We start from the raw sequence: 25,594 nt of genomic DNA, 5'->3' as shown, positions 1-25,594 counted from the left end.
GGTTTGCCACGGATGGACCAGGGGCTGGAGCAATCCCGAAAGGGAGTTAGGGGAGGGTGCTGAAGTGGTCCCCAGCCCCAGTGCATCTGTGCAGAGCAGTGTGACCGTGCTGTAGGACAGATAGATATATATATGTGTGTGTGTGTGTGTCTATATGTGTGTGTGCGTGTATATATATATATATATATACACACACATATATATATGGTAATTTGCTGTGTGGTTCCAGTCACGCTTTGAGGTGACCTGTTCTCTTCTCTGCAACGTGGCCATCAAGGGATCTATTTAGATAGCAGCCTGTGCTGCTTTGGGATTTTTAATCGTCGCCCCGTGCCTGGTGCGTGGCGGTGGTTGGGACGTGCTGGGAGCATCCTGGCTCTGCTTCTGCTTCGAGTCAGCTCTGAGCGAGCGCAAACCCCCTCAGCAAAACGGCAGCTGTTCTCTGGATGCAAGGAGGGGCGCGGGGGAACACCGTGAACCGTATTTTTATTGCCTAAAAGCATGAAGCGCTTGTGGTGTGGGGCTTTCTGTCTTTGCAAGGCTGCGCAAATGGTTCCTGAGCTGCTGAGAGGTGGCAAGAAATTGGTGGGCTGGCACCCCGTGCCTGTCTGGGACCGGTGGGCGTTCGGGTGCTCAAATGCCTTCGTGGAGCTGAGCCTGCTCCCCGAAAAGACGGATAAATTAAGACTTTGATCTTGTTTGTGATTTGGAGCTGGTGGGTTTTGGCTGGGAGCTCTTGGCCAGGTCTCCCACACCGCTGCTGCCGGAGGAGGCTGTGCCTGGTGGGTTTTGCTCTCGCACACCAGTTCGGCTCCAGTTTAAATCGCAGCCGGTCGCCGAGCAGCTGGGGAAGCTGCTGGGGACAGAGCTCGTCCTCCTCGGGAGCAGAGGGTCGGGAACCTTTTTTTCCTTCTGAAGGCACCGGGTTCATTTTCCTGAATCGCTGGTTCTGGTGTGATTTGTGCTGGTGATTTCTTTCCCATCTGATTTCAATTTCAACACACTTTCATTTCAGTTCACTGTGTCCTGAGACACTTGTTCATGTCCAGGCCTCTCTTTTATCCTTTTACACGTGGTATATGGCACAGGATGATGGAATATGCCTTTTCACTAAAAATCAATGTTTTATTCCCCCTGCCTCCCACCAGGAAGCTTTCCCAGATATGAGTATTGATTGTTCAGATAAAAGCCATGTTTACACTATAATTGCTCTTTAAATCAGTGGGGCTGGTGGTTTCATACTATAATTGCTCTTTAAACCAGAGCGGAGCTGGTGGGCGCTGGGTGGGTGCCGTGGGATGGAGCTGCTCCTTGGACAAAGATGTTTAGAGACGTGCCAGGTGTTGGTCACCTGAAGTGCTGGGATAATGTTTTGAAGAAGCCCCTTCTGTTGGCCAGGTTATGCACAACACGGAGCTGCTGCGGCCCAGCCCTCACCTCCTGCACGCCGGGCTCCGGTGCCATCGGGATGACTTCAGCAGTATCAATATTTTCAATGTCATTTTCAGTGCACCCGGATCCCGACGGGCTCCCGAGCGGGCAGCTGGGCGGGAGGGATACGCTGCTATGCGAAATGGCAAATAGCCGGCGGTGCTCTGCAGCAGCGGCGGGCACCTTCCCGGGGTCCCTGCGCCCGGAGGTGGCACCCAGCCTGCGGGGAGCCGGCGGGTGTCCTCTCTGCCCCAGTCCCCGTGGGATGCGGGGCGATGGCTCCTGCCCACGGCCGTGCAAGGATGGCGGTGTCGAGCCTGTCCCCGGGAAAGGCGATGCCTGCTGCTGGCAGTGCCCGCTCGCAGCTGCGCAGGGCTCGGTGGTCTCTGCCTGAACCCACCCAGCCTGCGTCCCCCCAGCGCACCCCAATCTGGCTCTGTGCCACCGCCTGCGACCCAGGGGTACCGGGAGACCCAGGGGTACCGGGAACTGGTCCTTTAGCTCCTGGCACTGGGGTGACCACGGGTTCAAACCGCTCCCTGGGGAACAGTGCTGGGGGCCCCCTGGGCCAGGCTGGCTGGAGAGACGGTGCCCTAGGTTGGAGCGGGAGATGCCGCATGGTTACAGGGTGACTTTTACATATTTGAAGGAAAAAGCTCTGCAGGTAATGAGGGCTGTGCTCCCGCGGCTCCTGCCTCGCACCGAGTCCCTGCTGCCTAATAAGTCAGAGGCTGTGATTGAAGCTTTGTCAGCGCCTGGACTTTTGCAATGGCTCTATTTAATTTGAATTTTTCAGCATCTACAGAGAGCGAGCTCCTGCTGGTGCCGTTCCCGAGGAGGGAACCTGAACTGCAGAGCATCCCCCGCCTTCGTCTGCTTGTTTCCTTGAAAGGGAGAATAGCTTTGAAGCAGCTGCCCTGCCTGCCCTGCCTCCAATCTGCCTGCTGCTGCCTGCTGCATCCCAATGCCATTCAGTGATGCCCAGGGGACCTGGTTGAAAATGTGCTTTGTGGCTGGGATGCGGGGAGGGGGATGCGGGGCTGGGCGGGAGACCCTCGCCCAGCTGGGGCAGGTCCACGCACCAGCGATCCCGGTCTGCGCGGCCGCCGGGAGAGGTGATGGATAAATAACCCCAATTAAAGAGTATCTTTCCGCCTTTCACATAGGCACCACCAGACTGAAATGACTTTTGGTTTCAAGCTGAGCCCATGTAATGGGTTAGCTGCTGAGACATCCTGTCCATCACGTAACGTCCCTCTCAGCGGGCTGTTGTAAACGAGGGCTTTATTTCATCCCGATATCGGGAGGCAAACGGCATTCAGCCTGGCTGGGTGGGTTATTGCTGGGCTCGTGGTTGGTTTTTCCGTGGCTGCTTGGCACAGAAATAGGCTGTTGCTGGCTCGAGCAGGATCCGGAGGAGCGGTGCTGTCCTCCCCTTCGGAGGCTGCACCGGGAGTTACTTCATCGGGGTTTGGATGCAGAATAGCTGCAGCATATGAGCAGAGATCTCAGATTGGGCTTTTTCTCTCTTATTTGGCTGTGGAAGCAGGAGGGTTGGTGGGACTGGAACAGCCCCAGCACCCAGAGCAGGAGCCAAGCCTGGCAGCTGCCTGCGAGGGAGGTGTGACGAGAACGCGCTCCCCGAAACGTCCCCATCGCCAGGGCCTGGGCTGGGGCGGTGGGGACCGATGGCAGCAGGGCAGGACCCGCCGCTGGCTGCGAAGGCATCGCAGCCGCTGCAGGGACGGAGGCAGCAGCAGGGTTTGGCACTCAGCTTCTTGGGAGCTCCGCAGAAAAAAGTATTTTATTTTTTCTTTTTAAAGACTCGGTGGCTTCTCATCTGTACTTGTTGTAAGCCTAAACTAAGTCTCTCTATTTTTTTAAACTGTGTTATCTGCAAGTCCTAAAGCTCAAGCGTATTCATTGCCATCTGCGTGTCTCTGTGTAACAGCAGAGTACTCGCCCCGGGCCCCAGGTTTGCCCTCCCGGGTGCGAGCCGAGCGGGTGATGCCCTCCGTGGCACGTGCTGCTCAGCGATAACTCCGGCCTCAGGGGTATGGGGAGAGAGGAAGCAAAGCTGAGATTGACTCTCTTCAAAGCCCTGAGATGTATCTGTGGCAGCAGATGGTGCGAACTGCCTTAAAGTCAGTATGAAATAACACTGAATTCCCAATTACGTGTAATTAAAATGGTGCTTATTTATTTATTTATTTATTTATTTTACTGCCAACGGGCGGCTCTCCTCTTTGTACGAGGGGATCTGGCCCCGGGCTGCGGCGTGGTGCTTTCCTGGGAGTTTATGGCGTCCGCAAGCGATGCTCAGATTTAAGAATAATCAGTAAAATATTTGTTAGGCTCTTTCTGCCCAGGAGTCTCTTTCCAGTGTGCAAATGGGGACTGTCCCCCGATATCCCATCCCAGGAAGGTGCAATTTGTAGAACTTTTTTCCGTTTTGAAGTTGCACATGCTTTTCCAGGTGGACCTCGGCAGCTTTCCCAGAGCGTGGCGAGGTGGCCGACACGCTTCACTCTTAACATTTCATTAGCTTCGGAGGAGACCTCAGCCTGCTCAGAGTCGCAGCCGTGCCAGGCTCGGGGGTGTTGGCCGTGCCTGGGAAGGTGCCTCGCTGCCGGGTGCGAGAGCCCTGCGAAACATCCGTCGCTTTATGCGCTGTGTCAGTTTTTTGCTGGCTTGGTTCTGGGGTTGGTCTCGGAGAGAGCAGGACCAGCCCCAGCACCGCGTCTCCGCGTGTCGTGGGCATTGGGATCCCGCTGTGGAGGGCTCAGGAATACCTTCAGCTGGAAACAGGAGCTGTCTGGGAGGCTTCGTGCTGAGGGCTTTTCCATGAAAAGGCAGATAAAGTCTGTTTAAAATAATCCTTTATTGAAATACTAGAGGAAAATTTAAGAAATGGATTTTTTTTTTTTTCCATGTATGTGTGTGTGCTTCCCAGCTGAACTCCCGTGCCGCGGTGGAGGAAGGAGAGCTTAGTGCCGTTCTGCCGGCTGAGTCATCCCCGCCTTCCCACCCCGGGCTGAGAGAGATCGATTTGCTTTGGATTCAAAGGAGAAAAAAAGAACCCAGCTCCTTCCCATCATAAACACCGGTGGTGGTTCAGATCCCTTTTTTTGAAATTGATTTTTGAGAGGTATTTGCTGCCTTCTCCCAGCTCCAGGTCTCTGCTGAGCCAAGAGCAGCCCCTGGGAGACGGGGTCCGGTGGATCTCTAAAAGTTGAGGACCGGAGACCTCCGGAGCATCCCCTCTGCCCCGTCCCCACCGACTGCAGCGAGCTCAAGCCTGGTCCGTGGTGAGGATGATGATGGGCACGGCTTTGTGCTCTGCATGGCCAGGGCTGTGTGATAACCCTCTGCGGGGGCGGATGTGGTCAAACCCCTGGAAAATTGGCATGTCCTTGCTGCAGGGCTTGGGGCGAGCGCAGGGGAATCCGGGAGCAAGTTGGGCCGTCCTGACCCCCCGAGCCGTCCTGGATGGCTGGGCTGGAGTGGAAGGCTGTAGCCACGCAGCCTTTTTCTACTTAAACTCTGCTAGAGACAGGAGTTTTCATTTCTGAGGTGTTCATCCCAGATCCATAAATCAGAATTTATTAAAGGAAAAAAGCCCAGACCCTAAGCGAAGAGTCTCATCTTGCAGCTGAGGCTGTTGCTGAATCCTCCATTTCACAACATAACGCTGCGGGTTGAGCCCTGGTTTTGCTTTTCTGGTTTTACTCTAAGGACTACCTAAAATAGGAAAATTAAAAATTTAATAGTAGGCTAGATAGTGCTGTCACACAGAAGACTGGGAATCTTTCATTAATGTGGGAAGGCATCTCCTGGTCCTCTGGCAGGGCTCGGTTTAAATCCGTTTTCTTCCCCTTGGGCATTGCCCTGCTGCAACCGTCGGGTTCCTCTGAAGTGGGAGAAGTGAAACCTCCTGCTCGCCTTCCCGGGTGCTCGTTACACACGGGCTAACGAGCGTCCCTCCGTCGTGGGCCGGCCGTTGGGGTGGGAGCGTGCCCGTGGGTGCCATCGGGATCCAACCCCTCTTGTGCCAGCATCACGGCGGGGTTTGGGGAGGGGACGCGACTGCAGCGAGGTCCCGTGGGAAGGACGGCGTGTGGGGTCCCGTGGGAAGGACGGCGTGTGGGGTCCCGCCGCCCCAGCCCCACGCCGGCCGCGGCAGCGCTGCTCCTCTCCAGGCTGCCGGCCAGCTCTCTTTCCATCCCACAATCCGTATGAAATCTGCTTTGTTTGCAAAAATACTGTTGTTCTGCTGGAATTTCTTTCTGTGGATCGAGGGGGTAGCTTGTGTGCGCGCGATACCATCAGGATGTCACGCTCGGAAACTCGCCCGTCTCCGCGGCGCGGGCGAGCGGGGGATGATGGATTGTGCTCCTGAAAGCAGCCCGACGGTTTGGTTTTGCCGGGAGAGCGGGCAAAAATCCAATCCGCTTGTCCCTTTGGGGGCAGCCGGGATTGATTTTGTTAAGTCTGAGGGCTGAGCTGCTGAGAACAAAGGAGCACTTTATTTATTTTCCTCAGAAATCGATTATTTATTCATTTGATTTTTCAGATTATGAGAATAGCCCCTTTTCCCAAGGGTGTGTTCGGTCTGCCCGGCCCTGACAGCGACAGATCTGGAGGGGTCGGAGCCTTTCCCTCACGCCGGGCTGCGGCCGGTGGGGGGCCAGGATGGGAGCCCCAGATGTGTCCCTCCAGATGTGGTTTTATTCCAGAGCACGTGTGAAGCTGCTGAACAGCAAATGCAACCTGCGGCTTGGGAAACTCTCTCTAGGAACTGGCTTGCAAGGAGCTGGCTTGCACTGGGGAAACAGTGCGCTGTTTTCTAGACTTCAGTAAAGCCTTCGACACGGTTTCCCACTCATTCTCCTGGGGAAACTGGCTGCTCATGGCTTGGACGGGTGTACTCTTCGCTGGGTAAAGAACTGGCTGGATGGCCGGGCCCAAGGAGTGGTGGGGAATGGAGTTTACTCCGGTTGGCGGCCGGTCACCGGCGGTGTCCCCAGGGCTCTGTGCTGGGGCCAGTCCTGTTCAATATCTTCACCAATGGTCTGGACGAGGGGATCGAGTGCACCCTCGGTCAGTTTGCAGATGACACCAAGTTGTGTGGGAGTGTTGATCTGCTGAGGGCAGGAAGGCTCTGCAGAGGGACCTGGACAGGCTGGATCCATGGGCCGAGGTCAGTTGTATGGGGTTCAACAAGGCCAAGGGCAAGGTCCTGCCCTTGGGCCACAGCAACCCCATGCAACGCTACAGGCGTGGGGAAGAGTGGCTGGAAAGCTGCCCGGCAGAGAAGGACCTGGGGTGTTGGTCGGCAGCCGGCTGAATATGAGCCAGCAGTGTGCCCAGGTGGCCAAGAAAGCCAATGGCATCCTGGCTTGTATCAGCAATAGCGTGGCTAGCAGGAGCAGGGCAGTGACCGTGCCCCTGTACCCGGCACTGGTGAGGCCGCACCTCGAATGCTGTGTTCAGTGCTGGGCCCCCCACCACAAGAGAGACATTGAGGGGCTGGAGCGTGTCCAGAGAAGGGCAACGGAGCTGGGGAAGGGTCTGGAGCACGAGGCTGATGGGGAGCGGCTGAGGGACCTGGGGTTGTTCAGCCTGGAGAGAAGGAGGCTGAGGGGAGACCTCATCGCTCTCTACAATGGCCTGAAAGGAGGGGGTAGAGAGGTGGGGTCGGTCTCTTCTCCCAGGTAACAAGTGATGGGACGAGAGGAAATGGCCTCAAGCTGTGCCAGGGGAGGTTTAGACTGGATATGAGGAAATTTTACTTCACCAAAAGGGTTATCAAGCACTGGAACAGGCTGCCCGGGGAAGGGGTTGAGGCCCCATCCCTGGAGGTATTTAAAAGCCGTTTGGATGAGGTGCTGAAGGATGTGGTGTAGTGGTGGGCTTGGCAGTGCTGGGTTAACGGTTGGACTCGATGATCTTAAAGGTCTTTTCCAACCTAAATGATTCTGTGATTCTGTGAAACAGCACCGTCTGCGGCTCGCCGGTGTAAAGGCCAATATCTGGTGTCACCCGTTAAGCTCGCGCAGTTGGTACGTGGCTCTGCGGCTCGAGGGGATGGGGCTGAGGGGAGGCCGGATCCTGCCTGCCTTTCCCGATGCGTAAATGCCCCTGCAGAGCGGCCGGCGGAGGACGGTGTCCACGGCACCAGAGCCCCCCAAAGCCGCTTGGCAGGGGCTGGCAGTGGAGTCCCCCGGGATGCGTGCACGGCTGAGGAGGGGCCCGTGGGTACCGGACCCCACAGCACGGAGCGGGTGAGGGAGGGCGAGGGGAAGGGCGAAGTCCCCGCCGGAGCCCTCTTCCCTTTGGGGGGTCTCGCTCAGACCATTACAGAGGCTGCAACTGGCCTCTGCACCCCTGGATTTGATAAGTTGTTGCTTTATAATTTCTCCTAAATATCCCCTGCCCCTCATCTGCAAAAGAAAGGCGATAATTCGGGAAAGGTGCTGCTGGGAGAAGGGTTGGGTTTGGCTTCGGGTGGGTCCTGCCTCTGACTCGGTGCTAACAGCGTCGCTCGGCCGCCGCTGCGGGCACCGCTCCATTGTGCCGCTTCCATCTCTAGTTAAACCTCTGGGCCCTAATGCATTTATTCGCCGATTTTTATTTTCAAACAAATTTAATTAATTTGCAAAGAGAATTTTTCTAGCTGAAGCCACCGTGTCCTTTCCGAATAAAAAAGAGGAGCAGGCGACTTGGAATAACGGGTACGCTAGAGTGAAAGAATGAGAGAAATAATGGAGAGCAAGAATTGGGCAGCTCATCTTGCTTGTCTCTAGTTTGGCGTCTTGAAAGTGCTGTAAAGGGATGTCGTGGTAAAAAGCAGGCAGCAATAACCGCTGCTCTCTTCTGCTCTCGGATGCCAACGGCTACGGCAGGGCTGTGTTTGTACGAATGGCTGCTCCTGGAGACTGCGCCGGCCGTAGCTCCTGCTCTGTGGATTTCCGTCCTTTCATTCAGCTCTAATTAAACAAAATTAAAACCAAAAATAGGCAGGAGAGAAGTGCACTGGGAAGGTGGGCTGGGGTATATATATGTGGCAATAAGAAGTGGATTAAAATGCAGGTGTGTGCAGGGGAGACGATGCCAGAGCATCCTTGGGCAGGAGGCAGAGCCGGTTCGTTTGCAGATGTGGCCCCGACGTGCCGGGGCGGTGGCGGGACCCTGCGGTGACGGCAGCAGGCGGCTCTGCGGAGCCCGTGGTCGCGTGCCGCCGCGCCGGGCTGCCTTGGGGCTGCTTGGAGGAGGGTCAGTGCGAGCCCTGTCCTCCCGGCTGCCTCCGTCGCTGCGAGATTATCATCTGAGCCCTGATAAAATAGCTCCTGAAAAATTCCTGTTTTCTTGTTAAGCAGGTAATGAGGTTATTTATTTTTTTTGTCTTCCTTCAGAGATTCATTGCATCTCATCTTGCTCGGATCAGAAGCTGTTCCCTGCCAAGCATCAGAGATCCGAACATAGCTCAGCCCTCTGAAATGAAGTGATTAAATTAACTCCAATGTGTAAAATTTCAGCATAAAATGATTCAGCGATGCACTTTATCTACTGGGAACTCTTTAAAGAGCCCTTGGAAGTTAGCGTGAATTAGTTTGCTTAAAAGGACCTGGTGCATGTAATTACATTTAACATTGTGCTGTCGCCCTCGCCCAAGAAATTAATCTTTAAACACCGAGCGGTGAGGTTTTTGGCATTCCTCCTGTCTTCTGACATTAGGCAATCTGTGTCACCCGAGGGGTGAGCAGTGCCTTGGCCTTGTCGTTGCTGCGGGTTGCCACCATGTGCTTGGCTGATGTCATGTCACCTCTGTCACTCGGGTTTTGGTCCTTCACCGGGAAGCAGCCTTGGTGGCACAGCTCACCGTGAGGTCCCGTGCCTTACCGGGGAGATTTCCCAGCGCTTTCTGGGGCAGGGGCGTGCGGTGATGGGGTTCGGGTGGTTCCCAGTGCTGGGATCTCCCTCCTGAGCATCCCCCCTCGCACAGCGGGTACAGCGAGGGGATCCTCCTCTGGCAGACCCCGCTTCAGAGCCTGCGCCGCGGCCGTCGTCCTCCGCATCCTCGTGGAAGAGGCTGCCGTGGCATCGACATTTGGTGGCTGCAAGAGCGAATCCCTGCGGCTCTGGAGGAATAAGGGGCTGGTTTAATGCCTCCAGTTGAGATTTCCAGAGGGTTGGTTTGTCTGGGCCGACTTTGGCCAACCTGTGCTGTTCCTTCCCTTTATTGCATTTCTCTATCGCCTTTCCCTCTGTATGAAGAGCTGCATTAGGGATTCATTTTCCCATACGCAAACGCACGCTGGGAAGCTCTGGGATGACTGGAGCTTTCCCAGATGCAGGAATTACATGGCAGCTTGAAGGATCACCGGCGGTAAGAGACAAAGTGGGGCATCAAGAAAGATGTCTGCATTGTGTATCTGCCTGTACGTGATTTCTCAGGCTGCTGTGGATAAATGACGGCACGCAGAGGGCTGGAGCAGTAATTTCACGCGAGACTCGATGATGGATGGCTGGAGCAGCAGGGGGGAAGTTTGTGCATTAGGATCAAGGTTTGGGGGCACAAAAGTGGTGCTTGCAAAGTGGAGGGAAGGCTGGGAAGGGAGATGAAGTGGTGCAGCACTTGGGTTTGGGTATCGGGCTCCCCTTTGCTCGGTAGCTGATGCCGTCTTTGGAAATGGGCTGGAGGAGGGACCCGGCGGGGCTGGTGCCGGCGCAGGGCAGGCTGGCGCAGTCCAGCGTCCTCCTGACTCCAAACTTCAGACGGATCCCGGCAATAATCATGTGTCTGAGAGCAAGTGGTAGTCAGTCATGCTGAATTAAACAACCTTTTATGAAAGCTCCTGTGCACGCTTGGATAAATGAAGGCGCCTAATAGACAGTGAGTCATGACACTCTATTTATCTTCCTCGCTGAAAGCCTGGGCAGATGCAGGGACCTCTTTTATCTGCCAGAAACGCTGGAAAATGAATTCGTTTTGTACGGGGTGAGGTCATGCCAGCAGGCTGGGGTTGCAGTCACCGCAATGTGTAAATGGGTGTCACGGGTGTCCTGCTCCCGTCCCCGCCGCAACACGCGGTGCGGTGGCAGGGTTGATGGCACTGGGCTCTGCTTGGGCACCCGGAGCCTGGGCAGCCTGCGCGCTCTACCCAAGCAGACTGAGCTTTTGCTAGCAGTAAATAAATGCCTTTTTTTTAAAAAAAAAACCAACAAAATCCTTATTTTGACCATAGTTGGACAACTGTGAGGTGCAGCTTTGTTCTCTGCATGCAGACTTTCCAGGAGCTGGATTTTTCCCTGCTTTGGGGACTATTCCTTAAAAGAAAACCTTTTCCCTTGGCAGTTTTATTTCCAGCTCCTCTGCGATCCAGGCTGTCAGACCTGCTCAGAGCAGAGGCGTGCGACCCGGGACTCCTGCCTGCTCCCCTCCGCCTGGCTCGGAGCCCGCGGCACTCGCTGCCTCTCCCCGTACCTGTCTGCGCGGGGGATAGCAGTTATCCCATAAGAGGTGCTGTGCTTAATTACTTGCAGTAATTAAAACCTCTTATGGAGGTGTCGGATAAGAGCAGCGTGCCTGTGCGGCGGCAGGGAGCAGATGCTTGCTAACGCCCATCTGCTCTTTAGCACTGAGGCCCTTCTGTGCTCCCTGAAATTCCTGCTGCAGCGGCACAAGGAGGACGAGGAAAACAAGGACATGGAGAAGTTTAGGAAGGGAACGAGCTCCCATCGCTCGCTGCCAGCGTGTGCGAGGAATAGCTTCGGTTACGTGTATGCACTATGGGATGGGCGCTCGGTGCTGGGGAGAGCAGTTGGACTGATGGCTTCAGACCCAGGTGCTGCCAGTAATCCTTGGGGGGAAAAAAAAAAACCTGTTAAAAAAGAAAAAGGAGATGAAGAAAGATGAGGGTGGTGTCCTCAGAAGGCAGAGCGTGCTGTTGGAGTAACGCAGAGCGACGCGTGGGTGCTGCTGGGAGCGTGCGTGTGTCTGGCTCCGCTTCCCGAGGGCTGTGGCTGTTGATGCAGTTTCTTTTCTGGGGTTTCCTCGTGGTCAAAAAATGAAGGAAAACGGGAGGCTGGGGAGAAGGGGATGGTGCACAGCAGTCCATGAGCGGAGGGGGGTGCTGGGGAAGGGTACCGGCTGCCTTCTGTGGCCTTCAGACGAAGGAGGGATGCTCCTTCCCAGGGTGGTCCTCCCTCTGCTCCCCCTGCCCGGGGTCCCTGCGGGGACCCATGGCGATGCTTCCGCTGTCCGGCTGCGGCCGTGGGCACCGCGGGCGAGCAGCCATGCCTTGTGTTGGAGCAAGAGCTGGAGTCCAGGGTGGATCGTGCAGGGTGGAAGCGCTGATGGGACCCGTGTGCCACAGGGATGAAGTCCAACTGCCACGAAGCATTTGTTACATCTGCTTAAAGTTAATGGAGTATCGAGGGTTTATGGAGACGAGCGGAGCGGGGAAAGCGCTTGGGCTGGCAGTGAGAGACGTTAATAGCGTCATGCTTGCTGTACAGGCAAGCATTTCTGTAAGGGGCTTGGATTGGCTATCAGGCCTTTGGGAATCTTAGAAATTTTCCAAGTAATTTTGATTTATCTCAGCCATTAGGGGAGAGAGTTTAACATGCAATTATTTTCTGCGCCTCGGGAAGGGATGTCAACTACTTGTGTTATCATTTTCTTTAGCAAATGGTTCCCTCTTCCCTACCCCACCCCCAGACAAGGGGTCAGACCAAGCGCGCTCAGCATTCCTGCTTTTAACAGAGCAGCTATAATGCATAATACATGTTTCCAGCTGCAAACCAAGCAGGTGTTGGCAATAAGGAGAGTGGTGTGTGGTGTGGGGCTCGGAGGAGCCGAGAGGAATTTGGCAGCGCGTGTGCCGGAGCCGGGCTGGCCGCTGGCCTCGCCTGCGGCTGCTGCTTTGCTGTTACCTGCGCTTAGGGGTGCGGTTGTAATGGATATCGTAGAAACAGATGAGAGAGCCAGAGACGTCACTGGGTGGAGGCTTTCGAAATAAGAGTATTTGATGCTTTTCTTCCTTTGCCTTGTTCCCGTGCGCGTCGACACCAAACAGCTTTTACCAGTAACTGGCGAGCGGCAGTTAATCATAGATTTTAATAAGTCTGTTGGGCATCCGTGCTTGGCACTGTCTCTCCTTCCCTTCCCCCACGCTTTAGAGATGGGAGCTGACAAATTTTTATAAATGAATTTTTATAAATTCCTCCCTTGCAAGTTTAATCTGAAGGAAGAAACCCCGGAGCCCCCGGCATGGGACTTGCGTTGCTGTGAGAGCCCAGAGATCCCTCCCTCAGCCACCGGCAGGTCCAGGTCCCTTCTTGGTGAGGCAGAGCCTTATTGCAAGAATTTGATGGGGAAAAGATGGGAGGAGGATTTTGGAGCTGTAAATGATTTTCCTTCCAGCATCTTCAGCCAAGGGAGGCTCCAGGTTCCCATGAACATGTTTGCTCGGAGAAAGAAGGAGATGCAGGGATGCTGCCCACGAGAGCGAGCCTCTGCCGGGGGGTCCCGGCTCCCTCCAGCCCCCCTTGTACTCCTGCCCCCCAGCCCATCTCCCCCCGGCGTGCCGGAGCCGTGGGGCCAGGCTGGATGGGGAGGTTTGCAGCTGAATCGAGACTAAAATGGGTCTCGGACCACCTAAGAGGGGTTGCATGGGCTCCTCGCACAGAGGCTTTGCCGAGGGGGGTTTGAGCAGCCCCCACCCCGGCTCAGCAGCCTGGTCGAGCACGTTGAACTTCAAGCATTTGAGAGCTGTAGGAGGAGAGAGGCAGGGCTAAAGCCAGGCCTAATTGGAGAGGAGGAGAAGGGCTCTAAAGCAGATGTGAAAAGCTAGAGAGCTCCATAGACTTTGGTTTGAATTTGGGAGCTAAAGTAGTGCAGTAAAGAGGGGGTTTTTTGAGCACAGAGTAAATAGCGTCTTCGTCTGTGTACCGCTTGCGAGTGCAATAAAGCTGAGCTCACGGCTAATGCAAACAGTTTTCATTAAGAAATAATCAAAAATAAAAAGCCATTTCACATGCTGATAAGAAGCCTGTTGGTTTTTATATTTCACCAGCAGTTTAAGCCATACTCAAAGCCATTTATCTTTTTCCAGTGCTGGCTGCAGAGGATATGAAAAATGCAGCAGGCTGCACATATGTAATTAAACTTTTGGCAGAATCTTTGCCCTGCAGCTTTACTAAGAAATTCAATAATGATAAATCGAGTAGAATATATAGAGGACTTTTTGTGAACAAGATTTAAAATAATGTATGTGGCACAGACAATTATTTGCCACATAATTGTCTTGGCAACGTTCTTGCGAGTACCCTTGTCTGATTGTGTCAGCTATTCTTTAAAAACCACCCCTTGTTCTGCTCTTATCACTACTCCAATTTGCTATTGAGGCTTTCCTGATTTCCAGCCAAGTCCGTGTTTAGCCATAATTATTGTTTTGTTCCCCTTAGCCTGCAGTGTTTCAAGCCGGGAGCGCTTTGGGTGCTGCATTTTGTATGACAGCCGCACAAGTCCCCTCCCGTGCTGTGTCCAACACCGTGAGCTGGTATCATCAGTCCACTGTAATTATCTTTCTTTTTTTTTTTTTTTTTTTTCCTTTCCCCGCAGCAATTGGAAGCAAAACACGTCGCTTGACCCATGTGCGGTTTGTAGTCTCACTGTTATATGTGACACTGCTGGGAAAATTATGCTGGGGTTGTCTCCCTGGTTTTAGTGTTGCTGCCTTTATCCTCTGCTAATGCACCGATAATTTTACGAGGGGCAATTTTGTGTTCAAATTGTCCATCTAACCCACCCTCTGCGCTTCCCCTGTAAAAGCTGCGTCTATTCTGTTTATTTCTCACAGATTTCCCCCGTTTGCTGCTGGCAGGAGCAGAGCTCCTCGCCCCCGCGGGCACTGTGCCATCCCCCCCGTCCTTTGTCACCGCTGTCCTTGGAGGTGCTTCAAATGTGCTCGTAAAAGGTCTAATTTTCTCAAAAGTTTTTTCAATAGTAGCAAGCAGACTATGCGTAAGTAAAATAAAATAATTAAAAAAAAAAAAAAAAAAAAGGGTATCTAATAGAAGTGATACCTGTGTGCTGGGACTGAACGGGTACCTTAGCAGGTGGCAGCCTCACGTGAAGCAACGGAGCTGGTCTGGGCATTTGCTGTCATTAGCGAGAGCTGCGAAATGGATCTTTTCTGGTAATTTGATAGCGGGGAGAGAGCGCTGCCGAAACGCCGTGGTAATTCTCAACAGAATGGGGACAGCTGGAACTTCCCCACTTACGCGACACGGGGAGATGAACGTCGGCCGTTGCATCCCTTGCTCCGCTCCTTCGCGGAGCCGGGGAAGCCGAACGCCCGCGAGCCGCGTGGGATGCGCGGGGACGCTCGTGTCCGATGCTCTCGGGCACCTGGTTTCCGCAGGTATGGGCAGCCCCGAGGCGCAGCTGGGTCCCTCCGCAGCATTCATAGCTCCTCTCCGGGGCTTTCCCCCGTGCTCGTGGCCAGGCGTTCAGCAAGGCACGCTTTTTCTCAATGAAAATTCACCCACAAATGGGAGTCGAGGGAGCTGAGATCAAAGCCTGGAAGAGGGAGCTGGCAAGGCTTCGCTTTGACGTTTAAACGCCAGCAAAAGCCTTGCTCTGCCTTGCTGCAGGAGTCCTGGGGGACAGCGTGGTTTCGCGGTGAACCCATCAAAACCAAGGACGAGGGAAATAGGGAGAAAGTACGACTGGGATAAGGCAACGAAAAGCCCAATAAACCAACAGCTCCGAGCGCTGGGAGTTTCCGTGCGGGAGTGTGTCTTTGTGCTTGCCGGGGTCGGTTTGGACAGCTGGGTCAAGCTGGAGCAGGAGGCGGCTCTTCCCTCCCTGGGGGCTCCGTGCGTGTCCCGAGGGGACAGCGGCGGGAGGTCCCCTCCCTGACATGGGTCCGGGGAGAGCTGCGATTCCCCAGGTAGCGGTGGATGAGGCATAGCCGAAAGGGAGCCGGGAGTCTAATAGCAGGGGGACGAATTAACGTCTTTGCGAGCAGAGCAGATGCTAAGGCAGAGTTGTTTTGTTCAGAGCCCAAAAGTTAGATTTTGGAAATGCTGATGACATTTGGTTTATCGGTTCCGCTAAGCGCCAAGCGAAAAGCAGCTGGGAGGTTTTGATTTTTTGGCTTGTTCTGCCTAAAGCATGGGGACAGGAACTGAGACATCTGGGATTTCCACCCGTGGCTCTGCCGTGGATCTGCTGCGTGGCTCTGGGCGAGGTCCTCCTGCCTCCCGTGCCCATCCCCTGCCTGGGAGCACAAGGGCATCAGCCGTACTGTCACGATCAGATCTTCCCTGATAAAGTAAATCCCTGGTTTTACTCATTTTGTTTAGTTTATCGCAGAGAAGACGAGGGTGACACGGTCAAGGACTTGGCCGGAGCAGCGACGTGGGGTGATGGATGGCTCCTTGACTTGGCGCGTTGTTACGTGCGCTGCTGCGGCTGGGAGGAGAGGCTGGATAAATCCAGGGGAGGAGGCAGGCTCCAGCCTGAGCCTGGTCCCGGTCCCGGGGCAGAGCTGGGGTAGGCGAGAAAGTGGGAAGGGAAGAGCTAAAATTGCCGAGCAAGATGTGTTGGACGCAGGCTTGTACTTGCTTGGATGGCACACGCTTCTCTTGAGTCAAACAGCTGGGTTTGTTTTTAAGCACAGTCTTAAAGTCAGAAATGCTAAGGATGGACTGGCCCAGGTCACATCGTGAGATGAGCGAAAAGAAAAAGGAAAAACAAAAAAAAATAGTAGACAATTGCCAGCGATGGAGTAGCCTGCCTGGTGTCGGTAACGCCGTTCTTAGCTGGTGCTGTGAGAGATGAGAGCGCAGCGGAGGTGCGACCGCGCTGTCAGCAGGCAGCTTGTTTGCCCTGATTTAAGAAAAAACAAGTCACTGATATTACATTCTGCGTTTTCCCGCATTCTCCCAGCAGATACCCAAAGTCTTCAAAATGCAAAGCTTCCCCAGCAGCCCCTGAAACCTCTGCTGTCAGCATTCATCCTGCATTTGTACCTTGCAAAAACTGCCTCAAGAGCCCATGCTGCCCTGGCTGCCGCGGCGCTGCGGCCGCTTGTGCTTTTATTGAACGCTTGTTGCTTTCTATAAAGAGAGAAACGCTGGTGTTTTGTCACTTGAATGTAAGCGCTTTTCTCTAAACGTCACATAAACCGTTTTTCCTCCTCCCTGGAAAGCCCTTGACGCTGGAGGGGGATTCCCGCACCTCTCTGCATCCTCCCATCACCCTGGTTTTCGTGTAGGTGGTCCTGCAGCGCGGGCGATGCTGGGAGCCCAGGGGCAGCACGGGGACGGTGCCGTGGTGCAAACCCACGCCCGTCGCGTTGTGGTGATGGGGCTGCCGGCAACGCGCTGGGCGTAGGTCCCGGCGTGCTGCCCAGCGCGCGGGTCAGCGTCGGTGGCCGGGGAAGGGTGAGCTGAGGATAACGCTGTTTGTGGGGCCGGGGGACACACACCAAGCAATTAAAGTAATTAAAGTGGTCTGGCAGAAGGAGGGAGTTTCATCTGTAAGTGGCTTTAGCCTTGGCTGCCCCTTTGCCAGGGGTCTGCTGCACCAGCGTTCCTGGACAAGCCAATCCACTGGATCCGGTTGTCCTTGCTATTGCTTAAAAAAAAAAAAAAAAAAGTATCTTTGTCCCCGCAGGCTGGAGTGAAGCTCTGCCATCAAACATTACTGCGCATTATTGACTGGGCTAGGATTTGGGGACAGAAAGCGTCTGGCTCCGTAGGGCTAACAACGACGACGATATTTATCTGCGCAGGATCTTGCTCTGTGGGAAGAGCGGCAGCGGCGATGGCCTTCGGGGGAAAGCGTGAGAGTCCCAGGCGTCGCGGTTTGCAGCCCTGGTGACGCCGTGTGGGGATGCTCCTGCAGCATGGGAGGTGGCAGGAGGGAATCCACCCCAGAGTCGTCTGGTCCCGCTGCAGACAAGTGGGGTTTTAGTCTTTGCCCTGGTTTTTTGGTACCGAAATATGTGAAATTCTCGGTTTTATTTCCTGTGTTGTTGAGGACCGTTTCGGGATGCCTTTACGTGTCCGTTTTTGTGTTACAGATGGCAAGATGCGAAGTGTTGCCGACACCCCTGCTCTCCCAAGGTGACCCCTTGTGTCAATTTGCATGAGCCCTCTTACGCTGAGGTTCTTAATTGGCGCTGAAAACGCACGCTGTGCGACGTGCAGCGTGACGGCCGGGCATCATCCTGCCTCCAGACGACAGGGGAAGCAATTGGCATTGGGTCAAAACTGTTTCAGACGGCTCCTTACGCTGTGTCTGCAAAAAAAATCTTGGGGTGGGCGGGTTAAGGGACAGGAGAGAGAATTATATAATTCTCTCGCCCTGGATTTATATTGTTCAAAAGTCAAATCTTTAATACGAAGCCGTAGCCGTTGCTGTGTGAGGTTAAGGAATTTGTGCTCCTCGTTTCTTGGCTTCCCTTCACCTTTTCACACTGAAGGTGATCAGTGAGCGGCTTGGCGTGCGTAGGCTTCATTGCGGTGCTGCCTGGTGCTCGTTCCACCCTTCACAGCCCCAACTGGGGCTTGGGTTTTAGTGGCGTGGTTTTAAATAACTGGTTGAAATAGAGCCGATAGTAATGGTCCTGCTGGGAGCAGAGGTCCGGGAGAGCCCAGGGTTATCCGGTGACGTCTTAGTAAATGGCAGCAGCAAATCTTTTGGCAGCAGAACAAGTAGTTGCTAAATATGGCTCAGCACACTCGTTTCATGACAGGGGTGAAATAAAAATGAAGTGTTACAGGGTTTTCCTTCATCAGCGAAGGCAATGGAAGTGCAGACCTGCCAGATTTGGGGTTGGTGGGGGGGGACGGTCTGGCCTCACCGCGGGTCCCTGCGGCTGCTGCCCGGCAGCTCTGTCCTCATCATCCTCGTCAGCCACTGGCCCCAGAGCTTGTCCCCGCCAGCTGGGGACTTTGGCTTTGCAGGCGGGTGTGAGCCCAGGGGTGATGCTGGGGACTCAGTCGGGGCTGGGAGTGGGTCCCCGGAGGAGGAGGAGGCAGGAGATGAAGTTCTGCTTTGCCTTAGGGTCTCACTGGCCCGTGGGGGGAAACCCCCTACCCTAACCTGAAACGAAGGGGAAGGGGGGGCCAATGCACACACCTTCAGCCCTGCTTTGGTCAGTGTTTTTCCTTCTCTCTGCTTTTTCCTTCTGGGAGGGGAGGCAGGAGATGCTCAGATGTCCGTCTGTCACCCTCTCGGCTGACCCAGCTGTTTTCTGTACCCCCAGACAAAGGTGAGAACGGGGAGCCCTATCAGAGGAGGAAGGGCACGGGGGCCAGCCTGCCAGATGGCCCCCCGGCATTCCCCACGGCCAGGGACGGTGCCCCGACGGCCGGCAGCAGCAGCTGGAGGCGGATTATGCTGATGATCCTCGCTATAACCATCCACAACATCCCAGGTAAGTCCTGTCTGTCCGTCCATCCCTCCCAGCTCGCGGGCAGCCTCTTCCCGGGGTCGGTGCCGTCCTGCGAGGATGGTACAGGGCTGCCGCCTTCTCTCCCTTCTTCTTTTTCTTGCTGCTCGCAGATGGCACTCACCGAGTGGGTGCCTGGGTGCCTTTTGACCAGGTCTATCGTGTCAAATCTTGCTCTCTTGGTAGGGCTGAACCGTGGAAGGTCTTGGCAGCAAAATGAGGAGGGGGCTCGGAGGGAGCCTGCGGGCTCGGGCTTGCCGCTGCCTCTCGAACATCTGCAGCCCCGCTCGCTATTGCCAGCCTGTCGTGGGCGAAAATTGTAAATCCGAGAGTATATTGAGAAAGATGACGCTGTAAAGACAACACATTCTGGTCTCTTTTTGTTTCTCTTCTGGTCTGCGTACCAGCAAGAGATGCATTTTAAAGCGCTGCTTCCCTGCGGGGGCACGTACAATTGGGGTTTTCTTATTCAAGGGATGGAGTTTGCCAATAGATGGAAAACTGCAGAGCCCCGAGTCTCGGAGGGCTGTGCCCTTCCAGGGGCTGGGCTTTGAGAGTACAAAAAGAATGTGATTAAAAAAAAAAAAAAGAGATAAATTTGTAACAGCTGAGGACACTCAGCTGCCGAGCGATGTTGAAAGTAATATAAGGCAACCTTTGCAAACGCTTTCCTGGTTTCCTCTCCCCACCCTCCTCCTCTTCTTCCCCTCCCCTTTTCTTTCTCCCTTCCCAGCTCAGTCTCTGCCTGTCTCAGGTTGTAGCCTGGATGGGGAGGTGTGAGGAGAATAGGAAAAGGCTTTTGGATCTGCAAACTTGGGGAAAAACGATGAGCCGTGGTTTCCGAGCTGGTGCAAACGCGTGGCTTGTTGGCAAGGAGGCGGCTATTGTCAGCCGTGAGAGCTGCTGCGGCGCGGGCCTCGCTTTAACCATCAGAGCTGGGGAGGGGGGAGCTGCCTTGCGTCCTCACGTGCGCTTTTCGATTTCGAGAGTGACTTTTATCCGATGCCAGGGCATCCGTCTTAAATTCCATCACCGGTTGGGCTTCCTGGGTGAGAAGGCTCCGTTACGGGTCTGTAATCACAGATCCTCTATTTCTCCCCTTGCAAGGGCACCCCAGGATTCAACGGGAGGAAAAAAAATCAAAGCAAACACACAGTGGGCTGTCTCGGCGTTGGAGCCGGGCTGCGCGTGGGCGTTCTTCTCCTTGAGCACTCGTGAGCTGCTGTCCCTTCCAGCCTTGCTGCTACTTGCTTGTCTCTGGGCAGTAATTGCTTCCTTCCATCCAGTCATTGGTTCCCAGCGCCTTAGGTGCTCCTGCTCCTGTGGATTTTCCTCTTTTCATCCCTTTTTTTTTTTTTCTGTGTTTTGTTTTTTTTTTAATTATAGGTAGATAACTCATTTCAGCTCCATGTATTGCCAGGGGAGGCAGATGTCTGTCAGACGAGGCAAGTAGGGAGCTTTAAATTAGCCACACACACAAAAAAAGGGGAAGGGTTCGCACCGAGCGAACCGTAATTGAATTTCATCCTTCAAACAAAGTGTCAGGGAGCCGGGGTGAAGAGCCAGGCAGCGTGCGCATCTCACTGCCTCGGGCCCTGTCGGCCGGGGATTCCTGTCTCTGTCACCGGCAAAAAAAGAAAGTTCTGTAGAGAAGGGAACAAAGTGTCACCCGTAGCAATAGGTTAATGGCAACACAGCCCTGGCTGCTGCAGAGATGCCGGTCTAACCTTTCATTGCTTCTGCAAGAGCACAAAGGCACCCTTGGACGGTTACAGAGGCTCAGAAATTCTCTCTTGCGTCTTAAAGGTCACAATATTAAAGCTTAATATCCAGAGAGGTGTGGGAGAGCGGTGGCCCGCGGGTGGTTCTGCTGCTCGGCCCCTGCCCGGAGGCTCGGCTCAGCTCGGCGGGGGTGTCTGGCTTGCGGTGGAGCTGTCTGTCCCTGTCCCCAAAGTCCCCCTCCTGCTCTTTTCCAGCTGGTGAGTGCCTTTCCAGCAGCCCCACAGCACTGTTGTGGGGCTGGGTGGGTGACAGTGGCTGTTTGTGCTCGGTGGGGCCGCTCACCGGTGGCAAAGCCCTGTACCGACGTCCTCGTTTCAACGGGGATTTGCCCAAAGTCAGCCAGAGGTTTCAAGTCGCTGAAGTTGGACTTGAGCCCGCGTCTGCTGTCGTGCTCCCCAGAGCCCTGCCTGCAGGTCACAGGATGCCAGCACCGATTTCGCCCTAATAAATAATTCAGATTGTGATTGAAACGGGAGCTTGTGGCCTGCCCCGCTCATTACCAGGGTCTCTGGTCTTTCTTGCATGAAGCAGATGCCGGTCCAGCCTCTTGCTGAGCCGCGGGACGGGGCTCGGCTCGGCTTTTGCTGAAGTCCTTTTGCTTTCCCAGCAAAGTCTCGGCAGCGCCGGTGGCACTTCTCCGATCTGCTGCGGCCCCTGCCTGCGGCGCGGGGTTTGGAAACACTGTAATGCTCTACCTCAATTATCATCCCCGCGAGCGGAAAGGCTGACACTATAATTAGCGCAGACTCCTGCGGCGTAACGACACCTCGGTTAGCGTGCGGGGCGGCAGCGCCTGTGCTGAGGGAGGAGGCGGGAGGTGCTGAGCCGAGAAGTCGGGGATGCTCGGCGCCTCGGCACGGCCGCCAGACGCGGGCTGCCAGCTCGCCTGGCCCCTGGCCTTGCAAAATCGCTCGGCGCTCGCTTCGGCAGCGGCGCGCGGCTCCGATGCCACGTCTGGTGCTTGCTCTGCTTCCCTGTGAGCCCAACGCGCTTGCGTGGAGCCCGTCATCGGAGGTTGTCCAGGTGGTTCCCAAGGGTTTTCTGTCCTACCCTTGGCTTCATAACGTTTCATAAAACTTCACGTGCCTCGGGGGGGGGGGGGTTGCTGCAGCAAAGAGGGTGCGGCCAGGAGGGGACTGCTCCTGTGCATGCTCACCTCGCCGGACCTCTGGTCTGGCCAAGTGCCTCTGACGGGCTGGAGGTGGTCTTGCTCCTCTGAAACCTGCGGTGTTATACAGATGAGCCCAAATTCTACCAAGTCCCTCCGTCTCCGGTGGTTAAAACCCTCGCAAGGACCATGTCTGGCCCTGTTCTGCTCCACCACTCGTGGGGAATGGGCTCCCTCTTATTATTGCCAGCGGAGAACAGTTTTATTTACTTTGAGCCCCATTTAGGGATGAACATGTTTCGGTCTTGGCAATGCATCTATCTTGTTTTCAGGCAAATGTGCTAGAAGCCAGTGAATGTGCGGGGAAGATAATTGAATGTAAAGACCAGCCTCTCGCATGCGGTTTGTATTTAGAGGGCTCTGCCGGCAAGCAAAAGGTTTGTTAATTTGTTCCAAAGATGGGGCTGCCAATGTAAAGAACAAATTGATAATGACAGGAGATGCCAAACTGCAGACTATTCCTGCTAATTAATATTCATATATGCTGGGTTTAGTGGAACATTAATTATGTATTTAATCAAGCCCTGTTTATTCTGGTTTATCTTTGTACCTTGGGTGGCTGTTATGCTGAAGACTTCAGATTAATTAAAATGTTACTGGTGTATCACAAATAACAATTAGTGAGGTGTGAACTGAACCGCCTTTCTCTTTGCGCTCATTTAGAAGGGAAGAGGAGAGCCTGGTAGGATGGAGCTCGAGGGGCCGTGGGGCCGCTGCCGGCTCCCCGGGGAGCTCCCGGAGGGGTCTGCTCTGCTCGGAGCCCAGCCGTGGTGCTGTGCAGCAGGGATGTCCCCGGTGCGTGAGACCGGGGGGTCCTCTGGCGTGGAGATGCTGCAGGAGCCCCTAACGCTCGCACCGCTCTAGGCGAGATGGAGGACAGGACCAAGGCCATCTTTGACCATCTTCATGCGACCATCTTCATGGCCCGGGGCTCTCCCTGGAGTCACGGTGCTCACAGGGGTGTCGCGGGGGTCTGCGCCTGCCTCGGACCCTCGGTGGCTTAACCAGAGCCTGCGGCACTTCCCGGTGGGTGTCTGTACGTGGCAGTTGTGTGCAGGGTAGGGAAGGAGTTGCGGATGTTTCCTCTGTCGGGTTGTGGCGATGCCCTGCCTTGCTTTCCTCCGGCAGCTGGGAAACACGTGTTTCTCTTCCACAAAAGCTCAGCTGACGGCAGGTACCTGGCTGGGATCCCACTCGCTGTGGGGACCGTGGTGCCCCATCCCTCCGTCTCTCCGAGGAGCATCCCTGCCCGCGCACCCTCCTCTGCTGCCGCTTGCTCCCGGGGGAGGCAGCGGGGCTGACGCCGGGGCCGGTTGCTGGCAGGCACGAGGTGATGCTTCCAGCCACCCTAACGTTGCCAAGGAAACCTGAATTTTCCTTTTTCTTTGCGATGCGGTGGGCAGAGCAGGGCGGCCCCAGACCCCGGCACACGCCACGAGCCCATCCCCGGGAGCTGCATGCAGAGCTGGAGTCATCCGCTTTGCTCCAGCCCTTTCCTTCCTGCAAGAAAATATCTTGCTTTTCCATATTCAGTCCTGTCACTCCTGTGTTTGCTCCCCATTTCGATTTCTGTGATGTTTCTGCCTCAAGTGTCAATGTTAAACAGAGGTGTCCGGGAGGGAGCAAATGGGACGCGGCAGCGGCACTGCGGCGTGCACAGAGCTGCCGGGTCGTGGTGCGAGGTGGCACTGATGTCCCCTGCTCACTCCCCAAATCTCACATGGCTCCACCAGAGGCTTGCTCTCCAGTTCCCATTGCCAGGAATCCATGAACAAGCTGGAATTTATTTTTTTTTTTTAATGAGAAGGAGCAAAGCAAGGGGCAGGACAGAGTGCGTGAGCTAAATACAGAACAAATTCACCCTTGGCGGCGAAGGTGCTGTGGGGAGGGAGGTGGGGTATCGCTACGGGCAGGAGGGAAAAGATTTTAAATGGAGAAACTTTTAGATGGTGAAGTCTATGGGAAGGACGAATGAGTCTCCTGGGAAGCTGGACTGGGTCGGGGGGAAGGTCCCCGCACCCCCAGGTGACAACATCCAAGTTCATCCCCCTTGGGACTGTGCTTCGAGGTGGCAGCAAGAGGCACCCGGCTGCACCACGGTTTGGCACCGGCACTGTGCTTTGGCATGCAGCAGTGTTTTTGGGGACTCTCCTTCTCTGCTTGCCCAGGAGGGAGAGATTTAGCCCCAAAACTCATAGGTCAGGTTCTAGCCAACGCTTGGAGTGAGGGGGAGAGGATGCCCGGGGGAAGGTATAGCCCGGGGCCGGTGCGGAGGAGAGGGTACAGGATTTATGGTGCTGGCACCCTGCTTGTGTCCCCCGTCACCGGGCTGGCGTCAATGGCTCTGGGTGTCCTCACATCAAGGCATGACGGAGGCCTTTACTGACGGTGGCAGCTCCTCGCGTTGGTGATCGATTTAGGCCAGGCACCTCCTGCCCGTCCCCGTGGCAGCTCCGCGGCACCTCTCCATCCCTAGGGAAGGTGCGGGGTCTGGCAGCAAGTGCTGCTGCCGCCTTGTTTTATCCCGAGGAAACGGGGGTAGAAGGGAAGTCTGCACCAAGGGATGGTAAATGTCAAATTGATTTGAAACACGCTTGTTCCTGGAAAGGAGATCGGTTCAGCTGAGTGCCCTTGGGCCAGATAGCGTGAGACCTGCCTGCTGCCCTCTGCACGGTGGGATTTGGCTGGGGACAGCCCCAGGGGTGACAACCGCCGGCTTAGATACGGGAGCTGCCTGGACGCTTGCTTTTCTTTATGGCTTCTTAGAGCTTTAACCAGTTTTAATGTCCTTTTATGTGTCTCCTGCTTTATGACTGTCTGGTGGAGAGGAGCAGACGGTGGGGTTTGGTTCTGGTTGTTGGCTGGTGTGGGGGGGATCCTGCCTGCCATGCCGTGCCGGCAGCTCACGCTGCAAACGGGAGCTGAATGCCTGAGCTGCCGTCACCCCGCACCGCCGGCTGGGATCCGGAGGTGGAGGAAGCTGGTGGGGACCCCAGCGTTGTCACCCCTTGGCCCGGTCCCCTCTTGTGGACATCTCCGGTGTGGACAGCGATTGAGTCCCATCCGTCGCTCCTCGGCTGGCCTGTCTGCACGTCTGCCAAAACCAGCTCCTGGCATTGAGGGCTGTAGGTGTGCAATGTGCTTCTTAATTATTAACTGGTGGAGACATGTCCAAAACAAAAGGATAGCTTCCCGCTGGTGAGGAAGGAGCTTCACGGTGAGGTTTGTACCTAAAGCGTGTGGTGGTTTGACATCTCCCAGGTGAGCACCCTGCTGCGGGGGTGTCTTACCTGTGCTGGTTTTGGCTGGGATAGAGTTGATTTTCTTTAGAGTGGCTGGTATGGGGCTGTGTTTTGGATTTGTGCTGAGAACAGTGCTGATAACACAGGGATGTTTTAGTTGTTCTGCACTGGTCAAGGACTTTTCAGCTTCCCCTGCTCTGCCGGGTGCAGAAGAAGCTGGGAGGGGGCACAGCCAGGACAGCTGACCCACACTGCCCCAAGGGCTATTCCATACCATACGGCATCATGCCCAGTATATAAAGCTGGGGAAGCAGAAGGAAGGGGGACGTTGGGAGTGATGGCGTTTGTCTTCCCAAGTCACCGTTACGCGTGATGGGGCCCTGCTGTCCTGGAGATGGCTGAACACCCGCCTGCCCATGGGAAGGAGCGAATGAATTCCTTGCTTTGCTTTGCTTGCGTGAGCGGCTTTTGCTTTCCTATTAACCTGTCTTTAGCTC

The 25,594-nt window shown here is 55.1% G+C and overlaps 2 protein-coding genes across 2 annotated transcripts in view; one reads left to right on the top strand and one right to left on the bottom strand.

The window, feature by feature from the left end:
- SLC39A11 (solute carrier family 39 member 11) overlaps window positions 1–25,594 on the top strand; it is a 101,027-nt gene that overhangs the window by 36,970 nt on the left and 38,463 nt on the right. Inside the window, exon 6 of the mRNA XM_075518762.1 lies at window positions 18,720–18,890. Within this exon, the coding sequence (XP_075374877.1) occupies window positions 18,720–18,890 (171 nt within the window). The remainder of the gene's footprint in view (window positions 1–18,719; window positions 18,891–25,594) is intronic.
- RPL38 (ribosomal protein L38) overlaps window positions 1–25,594 on the bottom strand; it is a 250,828-nt gene that overhangs the window by 214,981 nt on the left and 10,253 nt on the right. The gene's annotated exons all lie outside the window — the stretch shown is intronic.

The sequence above is a fragment of the Mycteria americana genome, chromosome 16, assembly GCF_035582795.1.
Source record: "Mycteria americana isolate JAX WOST 10 ecotype Jacksonville Zoo and Gardens chromosome 16, USCA_MyAme_1.0, whole genome shotgun sequence".
Taxonomy (NCBI): Eukaryota; Metazoa; Chordata; class Aves; order Ciconiiformes; family Ciconiidae; genus Mycteria; species Mycteria americana.
The sequence above is the reverse complement of the archived record's forward strand: the minus strand, read 5'-3'. Positions and strand labels throughout refer to the sequence as shown.